The following is a 16,024-nucleotide window of genomic DNA, read 5'->3' as shown; positions in this document are numbered from 1 at the left end:
TAACACCTGTAATCTCAGCACTTTGGAAGGCCAAGGCAGGTGGATCACTAGAGCCCAGGAGTTTGAGACCAGCCTGGGCAATGTGGCCAAACCCCGTCTCTACAAAAAATACAAAAATCAGGTGGGTGTGGTAGCACACACCTATAGCCTGAGCTATTGGGAGGCTGCGGTACAAGGATCACCTGAACCCAAGGGAGGTCGAGGCTACAGTGAACTGTGATTGCACCACCTCCCTTTAGTCTGGGCAGCAGAGCGAGACCTTGTCTCAAAAAAAACAGAAATAAAACAACAAAACATAAAAAGATGCTTCAATTTTGATTTCATAGCATTAATTTCTTTTCAGACATGAAGAAAATGAAAGGAAGTTTCTGATAAAGGAAACAAATCTGACTATAATGAGGCAACGGAGTATACCGAAAAGTGTGTGGCCTTTAGAATCTTACAGGGTTGGGTTCTAATGCCAGCTCAGCTACTTCCTGCGCTTATGGTTTAGGGTCCCATATGCTCTTAAGTTTTTTTCTTCAAAAGTAAAAGAGGACTGATAACATGCTTAGGGTTGTGAGAATTAAATGTAAATAAGTTTTCAGTACATATTTCTTCCCTCACCTTATTTACAGTAATGCTAGATTGTTTCTCTATAGGCTCAGGAATGATGAGACCTAGTGTCAGTATTGTACAGATACATGTAAAACTGATCAAGAGTGATAACACTAATTTGCTTTAAATGGCTTTACACCATAGTGAATGAGTTATTTTATTTATAATTTGCTTTGTTCCAGAAAGTATTTTAGGCAGATTACAAATATTTTATAATAGAAGTAGCATAGATTAAAAAGTGATGGAGGGAGGCCGGGCACAGTGGCTCATACCTGTAATCCCAGCACTTTGGGAGGCCGAGGCAGGTAGATCATCTGAGGTCAGCAGTTTGAGACCAGCCTGGCTAACATGGTGAAACCCCGTCTCTGCTAAAATACAAAACAAGCCGGGCACAGTGGCTCATGCCTGTAATCCTAGCACTTTGGGAGGCCGAGGCGGACAGGTCATGAGGTCATGAGGTCAGGAGATAGAGACTATCCTGGCTAACACGGTGAAACCCCGTCTCTACCAAAACTACAAAAAAAAAAAAAAAAAAGCCGGGCATGGCGGCGGGCACCTGTAGTCCCAGCTACTCAGGAGGCTGAGGCAGGAGAATAGCATGAACCCAGGAGGCAGAGCTTGCAGTCAGCCGAGATGGCGCCACTGCACTCCATCCTGGGCAAGAGAGCGACACTCCATCTCAAAAATAAATAAATAAAAAAACAATTAGCTGAGTGTGGTGGCACACACCTGTAATCCCAGGTACTTGGGAGTCTGAGGCAGGAGAACTGCTTGAACCTGGGAGGTGGAGGTTGCAGTAAGCGGAGATTGTGCCACTGCACTCCAGCCTGGGCAACAGCAAGACTCCATCCCCCCCCCCCCCCCAAAAAAAAAAAGTGATACAGGGCACAATGACTCACGCCTGTAATCTCAGTACTTTGGGAGGCTGAGGCCAGTGGTTTACTTGAAGTCAGGAGTTTGAGACCAGCCTGGCCACCATGGTGAAACCCCATCTCTACAAAAATACAGAGTTAGCGGGGCGTGGTAGCTAGCACCTGTAATCCCAGCTGCTGGGAAGGCTGAGGCAGGAGAATCGCTTGAACCCGGAAGGTGGAGGCTGCAGTGAGCCAAGATCGTGCCACTGCACTCCAGCCTGGGCAACAGAGCGAGACTGTGTCTCAAAAAACAAAACAAAACAAAAAGTGATGGAGGAAGAGAATGGAAAACACACATTGGGACAAAATGGGATGAATGAAGGCAGAAAGCTCTGTGTGGCCATATATATATATATATATATTTAATTGTTTTTAAACATGAGGATCACATTACCCTAAGCCTTCTAGCAGTCAGCTGAAGAGCCTTTATATCACACAATGTACATTGCTTATGAGATAAAAAGGATTATAATCAGTGAAGAAATTGAAAGTAGATTAGAATTAAATGAATCCTTCTTTTATCTGACTATCTGCCACCTCATCCAGTACACACAAACCCTCAGGCCTAGGTGGTTTACACAGGTGAAATTTTTTAAACTTTAAAGGAATTAGATTTTGGTTGTACCAGAAGATAGGAAAAGAGGGAAACTTCCCATATTGAAAAAAATGAATCATGTATACCTTTATAAACTGATGGCATAAAATATTCTGTAGAGTTGTGCTTCTCAAACTTTTTGGTTTCGTAACTTCTTTATGCTCAAATTATGAAAGATCCCAGGAGTTTTTGTATCTACTGAGATTTACCATATTAGAAATTAAAGATATTTATGAATTCATTTTAACATAATAATGTTAACATGTTTTAAAGTCTATAACGTCTGTAGTTTCTAAAATAAAAGTTGTTGGAATGGCAGATCTGTCTGGTTTAATAGACATGACACTTGGATCCTCATATCTGTGATGTGCTGTTTTCAATAGCCTTTTTGGATAATGGTGCATGTTCTTCTTAGAAACCACAAAAATTAGATGATTGGTAGTTTTTTACAGGTTGTAATGTGTAATCTGAAACCATATGAAGGAATATTTTATACTGTACTATATTGAAATCCATTGTTCTGTCTTACACTTTGAATGGATCTTTTATCTGTGATGATTTTGTGATATTATGCATTGGTCATTTGAAAAATGCTACTTCACTGAACAGATCTTCCAAATGTAATGTTTTATGTTATATAATTTGTACCACCACTGATCTCATCAGAAAAGCTTTTCAGTATTTTGAAACTGTTAAGCTCACGGTGGAGGATATAAGTTTTCTAATATTCTAATTTCTCTAGAAAGTTCCAGTTTTATAATTGACAATAAATACTGTTGTTTTCCTTCAAGTGACAAGCTGACTTTGTTCCTATTTGAGAAAATGTCTGGAAAATACCCAAGTTTGGATGACTGTAGTTTGTTAGTTTTCTTTGCCGGTAAAAATAGTGGTCCATGAAAAAAGCAGCTGCCTCAGTTCGCAAGTCAAATCATTGCACATCTTCTCAAGATAACTATCATATTTTGTTGTACAGTAGAAGTGCTTATGAGTATTTCCCATTTCATCGCAGAGAATATTAAAAAGATACATACTCAAATATCAGAATTAAATGCCATTAACAATTTGTACTGCTTCAACAAGTACATTCTTTTTTTGAGAGAGTCCTGTTCTGTCACCCAAGCTGGAGGGCAGTGGTATAATCTCAGCTCACTGCAACCTCCGCCTCCCGGGTTCAAGCAATTCTCATGTCTCAGCCTCCTGAGTAGCTGGGACTACAGGTGCGCACCACCACACCCGGCTAATTTTTGTATTTTCAGTAGAGACAGGGTTTTGCCATGTTGGCCAGGTTGGTCTCGAACTCATGACCTCAGGTGATCCGCCCACCTTGGCCTCCCAAGTGCTAGAGTTACAGGCGTGAGCCACTGCACCTCACTTAACAAGTACATTCTTAAGTGAAACTGGCTTTTCTCCCCACCCTGAAATTTGCATGATAATGAAGACTACATCCTGTTAATATAGTTTGTTGCCACTGAGTTGAATCATGTTAAGGTGCTGGTAGTTTTACCACTGGTTTTGTACCATTAGTGCAAATCAACACATGGAAAAAGGCAAATAATGGCTTAGTAATAGCTTTGACCTGCCAGACCTTGAAGTGTCTAGGGGACGCTCAGTGGTCCTTGGACCCCACTTGTGAAAACTGTTGCTGTATATCAGTGTTACATACGAATACTGATGTACAACATCCAACTTAACAAGTGGAAAATACAGCATTACATTGAAATAATAGTACTTTTATTAGGCTTGGATGGTATTCTTCCTTTGAATATAATGATGAATATGTATTAGGAAGTCTGTTGATAAAATTCACATTAAGTAGCCTGGGGAGAAAATGCAGATGATGATGGTTATAGAAGTTCTAAAATATCAAAACTGATAAAACTAAAGCACTCTTAGAATATAAAAGCCACAAAAATTAAAATCCATAGTAGAGAGGAATAAATGAATGCTTCCTTAACAGGAAATATGTGTGAATTTGTATGTATATATATGAGTATATTTCTGTTATGTGTTTTTCAAACCCGAAGGCATCATTCTTCCCAGGGCTAAACAATGAATGTGCTCCCATTAAAATCAGAAAATAAAGTTACCCAATATTGTGTACTGTCATTATCATTTTAACATTGTTTAGTAATTGCCACATAATGTAACATAACACAGTGATAAAGATACATTTGAAAAAAATATAGATGAATTCTAACATGGGTTATATGATTTATATACCTGGAATACCTCAAAGAACTGCTAAAACTGGTAGGAACCCTACGATCTCAGATGGCTACTTATTATTAAATTTTTGTTTGTGGCCAGGAGTGATGACTCACACCTGTAATGCTAGCACTTTGGGAGGCTGAGATGGGAGGATTGCTGGAGTCCAGTAGGTCAAGGTTGCACTGAGCCTTGTTTGCACCCCTGCACTCCAGCCTGGGTGACAGTGAGACCTTGTCTCAAAAATAAATAAATAAATAAAATTTCAAACCTTTCCTGTAATAAAGCTTTTCTTTCTTTTTCTTTTTCTTTCTATCTTTTTTTTTTATTTGAGACAGAGCCTCGCTGTGTTGCCAGGCTGGAGTGCAGTGGCGCAATCTCGGCTCACTGCAACCTCTGCCTCCCAGGTTCAAGTGAGTCTCCTGCCTCAGCCTCCTGAGTAACTGGGACTAGAGGCGCGCGCCACCATGCCCAGCTAATTTTTGTATTTTTAGTAGAGACGGGGTTTCACCATGTTGGCCAGGATGGCCTTGATATCGCGACCTTGTGATCTGCCCACCTCAGCCTCCCAAAGTGCTGGGATTACAGGCGTGAGCAACCGTGCCTGGCCTTTCTTTTTTTCTTTTTTTTAAGATAAAGTCTTGCTGTCTGTCACCCAGGCTGGAGTGCAGTGGCCTGATCTCAGCTCACTGCAACCTCCACCTCCCAGGTTCAAGTGATTCTCTGCCTCAGCCTCCCAAGTAGCTGGGATTACAGGTGTGCGCCACCACGCCCAGCTAATTTTTGTGTTTTTAGTAGAGACAGAGTTTCCTCATCTTGCCGAGCCTAGTCTCAAACTCCTGCTCAAGCAATCCACCTGCCTCAGCCTTCCAAAGTGCTGTGATTAGAGGCATGAGCCATCATGTCTGGCCAAGCTTTTCTAATTAATTGCTTAGAAAATATAATGGGCATGGGCCAGGCGCGGTGGCTCACGCCCATAATCCCAGCACTTTGGGAGGCTGAGGTGGGCGGATCACTAGGTCAGGAGATCGAGACCATCCTGGCTAACACAGTGAAACCCTGTCTCTACTAAAAATACAAAAAAATTAGCCGGGCGTGGTGGCAGGTGCTTGTAGTCCCAGCTACGTGGGAGGCTGAGGCAGGAGAATGGCATGAACCTGGGAGGTGGAGCTTGCAGTGAGCCGAGATGGTGCCACTGCACTCCAGCCTGGGCGACAGAGCAAGATACCATCTCAAAAAAAGAAAGAAAGAAAGAAAGAAAGTAAATATAATGGGCTAAAAACATGTTTAAGGCTGGGCTCAGTGGCTTATGCCTGTAATCCCAATACTTTGATAGACTGAGGCAGGAGGATCACTTGAGGCTAGGAGTTTGAGGCCAGCTTGGGTCTCAAATTAGATGGATGTAGTGGCATATTCCTGTAGTCTCAGCTGGTAAGCTGAGGCAGGAGGATCATTTGAGACCAGGAGGTCGAGGCTTCAGGGAGCTATGATTGCATCACTGAACTCCAGCCTGGGGTAGCAATGGAACCCTGTGTCTATTTAAAAAAAAAAAAAAAAGCTATTTAAAAAACAAAAAGCCCATAAAGGAAATACACAAGATCTCACTGAAAATAAATAAATAAATAAATAAATAATAAATAAGTAAAGGAAAGAAATAGAAACACTATTTCTAAGATAGAAATATTAAGCATTGTAAAGGCAGTAGTTGGTTCTAAATCTATAAATTTAGAGTGGCGGTTGAATCCTAGCAGGATTCTCTTTTGGAGTGTTACAGTATTGATTATAATTCATGTGTAATAAAATTTTGAGGAGAATAAGTAAAGAGGTGGATAGGAGATTTGTCCTATCAGACTTTCAAGGAATATTAAAAGCACAATATGGTATTGACACCAGAGTAGATTGATGGAATCACGATAGATTCCCAAAGTATACCTCAGGTAATTGGGGATTTAGCATATACCTTAGTGTATGATGCATCTCAGTAGTAAATGGTATTGGAGTAGTTGACTGGCCACCAGGCACAGATTTTGTAAATGCAGTTATCAGTTGCTGTCATGTCTACCTCTCTAGTTTCTAGGAACTTTCCTTGCATCGGTATGTGTATTCCATCGTGTATCCTGCTTTCAGTTAGATAAATTCAGTACTCAGATATCTTTCAACATCACATATGATAAAATAATTGAAATTTTATTGAAATAAAATTTTAGGGTAATGAAACTGTTGTTTATTATAAGACTATTAATGGGCCAGATGCTAGCTCATTTAATTTTGTAGCTTCAAAATAAAATTAATCTTAAGTTTCCAAAAGAGGAGCAGATTCCTAAGCAATGTAATTTGACCGATGTCAGACAAGAGTCAAATCTAAAACTTGCTTTTAAATTCTGTCTTCATTATACATAGGCAAAGTACCTTAGAACTGTATTGTGGACTGGGTGCAGCGGCCCATGCTTGTAATCCCAACACTTTAGGAGACTGAGGTGGGAAGATCACTTGAAGCCAGGCGTTCAAGACCAGCCTGGGCAACATAGCAAAAACCTGTCTACAGACAAACCTACCGCAGTATTATCTAGACCCAGGTTATGCTTCCAGCTGAGCCTCCCTGAGCCCTGTATTCCCCCTACACTGATTTACATAGTGTTCCTCCCAAATGTCTATACTTTGCTACTTCCATGCCTTTGCCTGTGTTCTCTCTTCTGGTAACATAATTTATCTTATTCCATTTCCCACCTGTCTATGGTTTACTTATCCTTGGAATTACAACCGAAATTCTTCACTCTTTCCCTAACTTGAGTAAGTTTTCTTGTATTTCTGCATCTTGAAAGTATCTTTGCCTTCCTGGATTCCAGTATGCTTTATACTTCTATTATAGTGCACAACAGGCTGCCTGGGGTTGATTAATTGTGTTTACATGGTTTCTTGGAAAAGTATACAAAAACAAGAAATAGAAAAGAGACCTGTAAACAACTAAAATACAGAGCAGGATGAAACAAATGTCAAACCAGTAGCATGCAAGGAGTAATTCTGAGTAGCATTGGAGAATACAGAAGACTTTTATTAATTAGATTACTTTTGATCTGAATCTTGAGAAGTGAAAATAATTCAGCTATATAGAATTTAGGGAGAAGGAGCATTAGCATAGACATGAAGGAGTGGCCTGTGGGGAGAGATGCATTGGGAAATGAGACTAGGAAGGCAGATTGGGACCAGATCTAGAGAGCCCATGCTACAGGAGTTGGGCTTTGTTTTCAAGGGAGTAGGATTGAGGAGGTTGTGAAAATTGGACTTTAAGACAAAAGAGAGTAGAACTATATAAAGAATAAGTTCTTAGTATCTTTAAAGCTTGGGTTTATAAAAATGCTAAATATATTGAGACAAAAAAGTACATTTCAGTGACATACGGCTTTAAAAACATAAAAGGTCTCCTATAAATATGTGTTTCTGAGGTATCATTCTAAAGCTCAGCTAAAAGAATGTCTGGCAACTTGAGCCATTACTTGTTCATATACATTTATACATGCATTTGTATTTACGTATGTTTGGAATATTTTTACTTTTAATCAGTGATTCATCAACGTTTTCTTTTTACATATGCAGACCAGCTGACAATTTTATATATAATAAACATCCTTGAAATTTGGTATACTAAAAATAAGTAGATTTAAGCAAATTTTCATCTACCTATTACTAAATCAGTTAGTTTTTAAATGTTTACCAGCTGGAGTTGCCTATTTGTTTATAGCATTTCTTCTACAAATTACCATAACAAGGATTTACTAGTTAATGCTAAAATAATGAGGATTTTCAAGATACAGATAAACGAGAGTAAACCAGTTAAAATTTCTTTATGACTTAAGATCAGCAGCACTACTTAAATTGAAGAACTTTAATGTTTCAAGAGCGTTATGTTTAGGGTCCTTCCATTGATGGCAGTTAGCAGTAGTCTTTACACTACAGTTACCTTCCTGAGGTCATATAGAAATCCGTTTCTGCTATTATTGTAGACTGCCTTATATTCATGGGAAGGAGGAGTGACAGGTACCAAAAAACCAGAGAGGGACATATATTCAACTCTAGTTCCTTAATTTATGGGCATAAATTTTTTATGTTGGTTTTAAGGTGTAAGTCACATATTTTGAGTGTCATCATGTTTTAAGATTTCATTTTGCAAATATGAAAGTCCTCTAAGAATTGGAATGCTTGGATTGTTAAAAGTATCCACTGAAAATAAATTAATTTCTTAAATAATTAAATTCGGATGACTAAAATATTTAACGAGGGCCGGGCGTGGTGGCTCATGCCTGTAATTCCAGCACTTTGGGAGGCCTAGGCAGGTGGATCAGTTGAGAACAGGGGTTCAAGAGCAGCCTGGCCAACATGGGGAAATCCTGTCTCTACTAAAAATACAAAAACTAGCTGGGCCGTGGTGGCGCATGCCTATAATCCCAGCTACTCAGGAGGCTGAGGCAGGAGAATCACTTGAACCCAGGAGGCAGAGATTGCAGTGAGCTGAGACTGTGCCACTGTACTCCAGCCTGGGTGACAGGGTGAGACTCTGTCTCAAAAAAAAGAAAGAATAAAATAACAAAACTTTTTATAGACCAAGGCTTCAATTTTTGTGTATTTAAAAATGAGTTGATGTTTTGTATAACAGTTGTATGTATTCTTTATGTAGTTGATAGTGATGTACTTCCTTTTGTGTGTTGCTTAGCCGAATATGTGGGAGTCCATGTCCTGCAGTGTGGCCTGATGTAATCAAACTACCATATTTCAACACCATGAAACCAAAGAAGCAATATCGTCGAAAGTTAAGAGAAGAATTTGTTTTGTAAGAAGGGGATGTGTAAAACATCCTTATTGCATGAATGTTTTACTTTTAATTCTAGTGAATTATAAATGTTAGTCTATTCTCTAGTGATCTGAGGTAAACCTATAATTCTTCTAGGGCATTTAATTTTGAGTTCTGTTTGCTACATGCAGATTACCATTTTACCATTATTATGGAATCAGTGATTTGAGATTGTGTGTTTGGTTTGGTGCTTACATGAAAGAACTTTAATAAGATCATTTAAATGTTACTGGAACAGCTTTCAAGTTACTTGAGCTCAAGTTTTCATTTTGCTTTAGAAAAAACTATACTGTTCAGTTCTTAATTTGTATAATAACAGCAAATTGCCGATAAGTAACAATATATACTATTGTTTAGAAAGTGGTTACAAAAATTATGTAAAAATGAAATATTTATTCAAAGGAAAATTCGGATTTATTGAAGTAAAGTATTATGCACATATTAAAAAAGTATTTACAATTATTTTTAAATGATCTTAGTTTTAGTTTTAAAATTTAATTAAAAATAATTTAAGCTCCTAAAGAAACATAAGCTTGTGTCTAAAGAACACATCTGACTTTTGTAATCCTCTCATGCTAGTATTCCTGCAGCTGCGCTAGACTTATTTGATTACATGCTCGCCTTGGATCCTAGTAAGCGCTGCACTGCTGAACAGGCTCTTCAGTGCGAGTTCCTCCGAGATGTGGAACCCTCAAAAATGCCTCCACCAGAGTAAGTGACTTTTTATCCTATTATTATTATATATTATTATTATATTTATTATATTAAAACAGTTTTAATAACATTTATATATAATGATAAGATATTTCATGTCTGGTTATGAGAAAAGAAATATAATAAAGGAAAGATAAAACAGCAGTAATACACATAATTTGCACATCTGGGATATAGATGCTTGCTTAATGTTTACCCATAGGGCTAGCAAAAACAGCTGCCTTCTAGCTAATTTTAGGCTTGATTGACCTCAAGATTTAATAATATATTTCAACTCTAAGAAAATATTACTGCTGCCGGGCGCGGTGGCTCACGCCTATAATCCCAGCACTTTGGGAGGCCGAGGTGGGCGGATCATGAGGTCAGGAGTTTGAGACCAGTCTGGCCAACATGGCAAAACCCCGTCTCTACTAAAATTACAAAAATTAACCAGATGTGGTGGCAGGCGCCTGTAATCCCAGCTACTTGGGAGGCTGAGGCAGGAGAATCGCTTGAACCCGCGAGGCGGAGGTTGCAGTGAGCCAAGATCATGGCATTGCACTCCAGCCTGGGTGACAAGAGCAAGACTCCGTCTCAAAAAAATATATATATTACTGCTGTTGCTATTCTAATACTACTTCTACTAAATACTTAACACTACTACTGGTACTGCTATAGCTATAATTTTGAGTGCCATGCTAAGCATTTTTCATTTATTACATTAATCTTTATAACCTTATAAGGTAGGTATTAGTATTATTATCATCACCACTTCACAGAGGAGGAAGCAGGCTCAGAGAGGTTAAGAAACTTGCCCAAGAATACAAATCTAGTAAAGGGTACAGCCAGCTCTCAAATTCACATTAGTCCAATAAGTAAGAGAGGTTCTGAAAATACTTTATAGCATAGTATACAATATAAATTTCTTACCATTGAATGAAAAGAATGTTAGTATCAGAAGCCTGTATAGAAGGAATTATTGTCTGATGGGGGAAATATATAGAGTTTGGGAGTCAAAATAGCTGGCTTCTCTTGAACCTGTAACTTCAAATGGCTCCTGTTATTTCTCTAGGATTGATTTGGGGAGTGGGGGGGAAGGAAAAACAGTTCATTTGCATTCCTTGACAGGATCTAGAAACCTTGTAGGTATTTTCTTAGTAATTTTTATTTTATTTTTGTCTTGAGACAAAGTCTCACTCTGTCTCCCAGGCTGGGGTGCAGTGGCACGATCTCAGCTCACTGCTACCTCTGCATCTCAGGTTCAAGTGATTCTCCTGCTTCAGCCTCCCGAGTAGCTGGGATTACAGGCATGCACCACCACATCTGGCTAATTTTTGTATTTTTCGTAGAGATGGGATTTCACCATGTTGGCCAGGCTGGTCTCGAACTCCTGACCTCAGGTGATCCACCCACCTTGGCCTCCTAAACTGCTAGGATTACAGATTTGAGCCACCACGCCCAGCCTTTTCTTAATAATTTTTAAAATGATAAGGAGCATCATTAAAAGCAAGCCTATTATCTATAATAATAAAATGTTTCCATGTAATAAAAATAGCATATTTTAAATGAACAGACATGGGCTCTGGAGTTCAAATCCTGGTTCTTCTACTTATCAGTTAGATAGTGCTTATTATATTTCTATGAGGCTGTCATATTCAGCTTCAGTAAGCTTTTATTGAGCTGTACGTGGTTGGCCTTTATGGGATGATTTGAGAGCCAAAAAGGATCTATTACCTGACATCATGAGGGACCTGAATTTTTCACTGTTGAATTATTGTTTCATGTTTGCTTTTTTCTTAGTGTGTATCAGTAATCTTAAAACTTGGGCTCAGTACCCCTTCAAATAACATTTTTTAAACTTCTGATTTGGAAAAATTTCAACTCTATAGAAAAATAGGAAGAATAGTACAAAGAGTATTCATGTATATCCTTTACCTAGATTCAACAGTTAATAATAGTTGGACACATTTGCTTTATCACTGTCTACTTTTTTCCTGAACTAGTTGGATATCATGTTGTGCAGGTGACACTTATAAATATGTAATCATATCTGTAAGAACTAGGACTTTATTCTACATGCATACCATATAAAGCATATGAAATTTAACATGAGAATATTTAATGGTCAATCCATATTCAGATTTCCCCAGTTGACCCAATAATTTCTTTTATAGGCTTTTTTTTTTTTAAGATAAAGAATTTTTCAAAGTTCAGCATTCTGTTTATTTGTTATGTCCTTTTCATTTAATCACTCTCTAGGGAAGAGATCTTTTGACATTCAACATTTTTTAAGATTCCAAGCTAGCTGTTTGGTAAAATATTTCACAATTTGGATTTGATTGCCTTCTTTTTATCAGAATTAGATTAAGAGTTTGGGGGGGCAAGAATGTAATGTTGATGGTGATCCTGCTCTGTGATAATTATGTTCAAGAGAACATAATGTTACTTTGTACCATTATTATTGGTAATGGTAACTTTGACCAAGAGATGTAACCACTGTACTTAAAAATGTCAACATAGTAAATGCTGACATTTTTAAGTAGAGCAATTATATCACTCTTGTAAATATATCAAGTGGAAAGCAACTATCATAGCATTTTGATATCCACCACCAATAGTCATTTAGAAAATGTTGAGCAGTTGTACGTTGTTCCATTTTCATCTTGAACTTATGTTACTCCCGTAGGCTTTTATTCTAATGTAAAATATTTATGCTAGAAAGTATTTTATTGATTACTGTATCATATATTTTAAAAAACAAATACATGTATATAAATGGAAATTAAATTTCACATTTCCTGTGACTAAAAGCTCTTTTCTTGATTAAATTGTCATTGTAAATATCAGTAATGAATATTTCCTTATTTATTTATTGATTGATTGATGGAGTTTTACTCTTGTTGCCTCAGCCTCCCGAGTACCTGGGATTACAGGCATGCGCTACCACACCCGGCTAATTTTGTATTTTTAGTAGAGACAGGGTTTCTCCATGTTGGTCAGGCTGGTCTCGAACTCCGGACCTCAGGTGATCCGCCTGCCTTGGCCTCCCAAAGTGCTGGGATTACAGGCGTGAGCCACCGTGCCCAGCCCAAATATTTCCATTTTAAATAAAGAAAAAATTAGTAAATTTTGTTGGAAGTACAACCTAATGAAAGAGAGGGCTGAGACTTTTTTCCCAAGTAGTTTGCATATCTGTTGATTAATATTGCTTATTCTAGAGTGAGACATATTTCCATATGAATTCCAATTTTATTTTTTAGTTTTATAAGTATGCTTGTAAATTAGCATTTGAGAATGTAAGGAGTTTTGTCATAGTTATATCACTGAGTTCTTGGAACTCCTTCGACGTTATGTGTGAAAAGTCTTTCATCAAAAATGATTTTAGGCTGGGTGCAGTGGCTCACGCCTGTAATCCCAGCACTTTGGGAGGCCAAGGCGGATGGATCACAAGGCCAGGAGTTCAAGACCAGCCTGGCCAGGATGGTGAAATCCTGTCTCTACTAAAAATACAAAAATTAGCCGGGTGTGATGGCGGGTGCCTGTAATCCCGGCTACTCAGGAGGCTGAGGCAGAGAACTGCTTGAACCTGGGAGGCGGAGGTTGTAGTGAGCCAAGATGGCGCCACTGCACTCCAGTCTGGGCAACAGAGTGAGACTCCATCTCCAAAAAAAAAAAAGATTTAAAGGACGGGCACAATGGCTCATGCCTGTAATCTCAGCACTGCAGGAGGATCACTTGATGCCAGCAGTTTGAGATCAACCTGGCCGACATGGCGAAACCCTAGCTCTACTAAAAATACAAAAATTAGCTGGGCATGGTGGCGTGTGCCTGTAATCCCAGCTACTCAGAAGACTGAGGCAGGAGAGTCACTTGAGCCTGGGAGGTGGAGATTGCAGTGAGCCAAGATCTTGCCGCTGCACTCCAGCCTGGGTGACAGAGCAAGACTCTGCCTCAAAAAAAAAAAAAAAAAAAAAAAAAATTATTTTAGGCCGGGTGCAGTGGCTCATGCCTGTAATCCCAGCACTTTGAGAGGCCAAGGCAGGTGGATCCGTTGAGCCCATGAGTTTGAGACCAATCTGGGCAACATGGTAAAATCCTATCTCTACTAAAAATACTAAAAAATTAGCCAGGCGTGGTGGCACATGCCTGTAATCCCAGCTACTCCAGAGGCTGAGGCACGAGAATTGCTTGAGCTTGGGAAATGGAGGCTGCAGTGAGCCGAGATTGCGCCACTGCGCTCCAGCTTGGGCAACAGAGTGAGACTCTGTCTCCAAAAAAAAAAAAAAAAAAAAAAAAAGATTCTAATGACCCTCTAGGTGTTAAGATTCTTTTTCTCCTTCAGTTTTTTGGATAGTAAAGAATTGGAGGCTGGGCATGGTGACTCATACCTGTAATCCCAGCACTTTGGGAACCAATGCAGGAGGATTGCTTGAAGCCAGGAGTTTGAGACCTACCTGGGTAACATAAGGAGACCCTGTCTTTACAAAAAAAAAAAAAAAAAAAGATGAAGAATTAGGGATCACATGATCTAAAGAAGGATTTCTTATCTAGTAATTATTTGCCTTTTCAGTTGTCTTACCAATGCTTATGAAATGACATTTTCTAGTACTTGTTACTGTTTCTTTTCACAGCACATTTAATCCAGTATACCTAGAAAAGATTAGGAAATCAGCATGTAATATCAGTGCTACTTTGCCAGTCCATTTTTAAAATTGTTTCTTAATTATGTTTTTTAAGTATTTTGCCAAAACTTGGAACTATAGGTTTATCCCACTCAATGTATGGGAAATGCCTACCTTATATTCTAATCATAAACTGTGTCCTTATTGTAAAGCAAATCACCTAAATCAGACTTAATTTTATCAGAACACACCTGACTGCATTTTTTCATTAAAAACAAACATGTTAAAAATACATTCAAGGAACATTCTGTAAGCTATCTGTAACAAATTATGGAATGAATCTTGTTAGATACATTACTAAAGCAATCAAGTAAAGATTATCAGATTGATCCAATATTTAAATAAAAACATTTTATAAACAATATAATATCTCACTATTTTGCAATATGATATAATGAGTAGTTAAAATTATGCATTACTTATGAGGTAAGGACTGTGAAGAAATACATGGCATTCCTTTAGAAAGTTGGAAGGTGTATCAAACTCTTTTGATCAATTTTTAGGAATAATCAAATGAGAGAATGGGGTATTTAAAAATCGGAAATAGGCTGGGCACGGTGGCAGTGGCTCATGCCTATAATTCCAGCACTTTGGGAGGCCGAGGCGGACCTATCACTTGAGGCCGGGAGTTCAAGACCAGCCTGGCCAACATGGTGAAACCCCGTCTCTAGTAAAAATACAAAAATTAGGCCGGGCGCAGTGGCTCACACCTGTAATCACAGCAGTTTGGGAGGCCGAGGTGGGCAGATCACGAGGTCAAGAGATTGATACCATCCTGGCCAACATGGTGAAACCCCATCCCTACTAAAAATACAAAATTAGCAGGGTATGGTGACACATGCCTGTAATCCCAACTACTTGAGAGGCTGAGGTACAAGAATTGCTTGAACCCAGGAGGCAGAGGTTGCAATGAGCTGAGATCACACCATTACACTCCACCCTGGGTGACAAGAGTGAAACTCTGTCTCAAAAACAAACAAAAAAGTTAGAAATAACTCCATTAATTGTATTAGACGCCCTGTCAAACGTAAAGTATATATAGCTAGAAAGTGAATTAGACTAGCAGCCAGCCTGTAAGCTTTCTTTAACAGCAAGTAAAAAGCATTAAGCCATTTATAAGACAAAATATCAATTGCCATTAGAATGAATATTTCACAATAATGATTTGATGGAAATAGTTGTAAACTATGAATTAAATGATCAGTGATGTCAAACATGAATTAATACATTGCCTACTTTGTAAGAGGCACTGCTGAAGAGCTTGCACATGTTAACATACAGTACTACCCCATGAGGTAGATAGTATTGTTAATCCCATTTTTAAAGACAAGGAAAATGAGGCACAGAGGTCCAGTTATTTGCCTAAGACACATCAAGTAAGTGACTGAGCTGGCATTTGAACCTTCAAGAAAGCAAATAAAAGTTTGGTTATCTGGAAGACATTCCTGATCCATCTGAAAGTATCAGCATCAGTAACCTGTACTATTTTAGC

At 38.6% G+C, this 16,024-nt stretch overlaps 1 protein-coding gene across 4 annotated transcripts in view; it reads left to right on the top strand.

Moving 5' to 3' along the window:
- Positions 1-16,024, top strand: part of CDK13 (cyclin dependent kinase 13) — a 146,665-nt gene that overhangs the window by 118,539 nt on the left and 12,102 nt on the right. For all 4 annotated transcript variants that reach the window (XM_003808700.7, XM_003808701.7, XM_034963997.3 and 1 more), the window contains exons 10-11: positions 9,020-9,136; positions 9,737-9,868. In XM_003808700.7, coding sequence (XP_003808748.1) covers positions 9,020-9,136; positions 9,737-9,868 — 249 coding nt within the window. The remainder of the gene's footprint in view (positions 1-9,019; positions 9,137-9,736; positions 9,869-16,024) is intronic.

The sequence above is a fragment of the Pan paniscus genome, chromosome 6, assembly GCF_029289425.2.
Source record: "Pan paniscus chromosome 6, NHGRI_mPanPan1-v2.0_pri, whole genome shotgun sequence".
Taxonomy (NCBI): Eukaryota; Metazoa; Chordata; class Mammalia; order Primates; family Hominidae; genus Pan; species Pan paniscus.
Note: the sequence above shows the minus strand (reverse complement) of the source record. Positions and strands in the feature narration are given on the sequence as shown.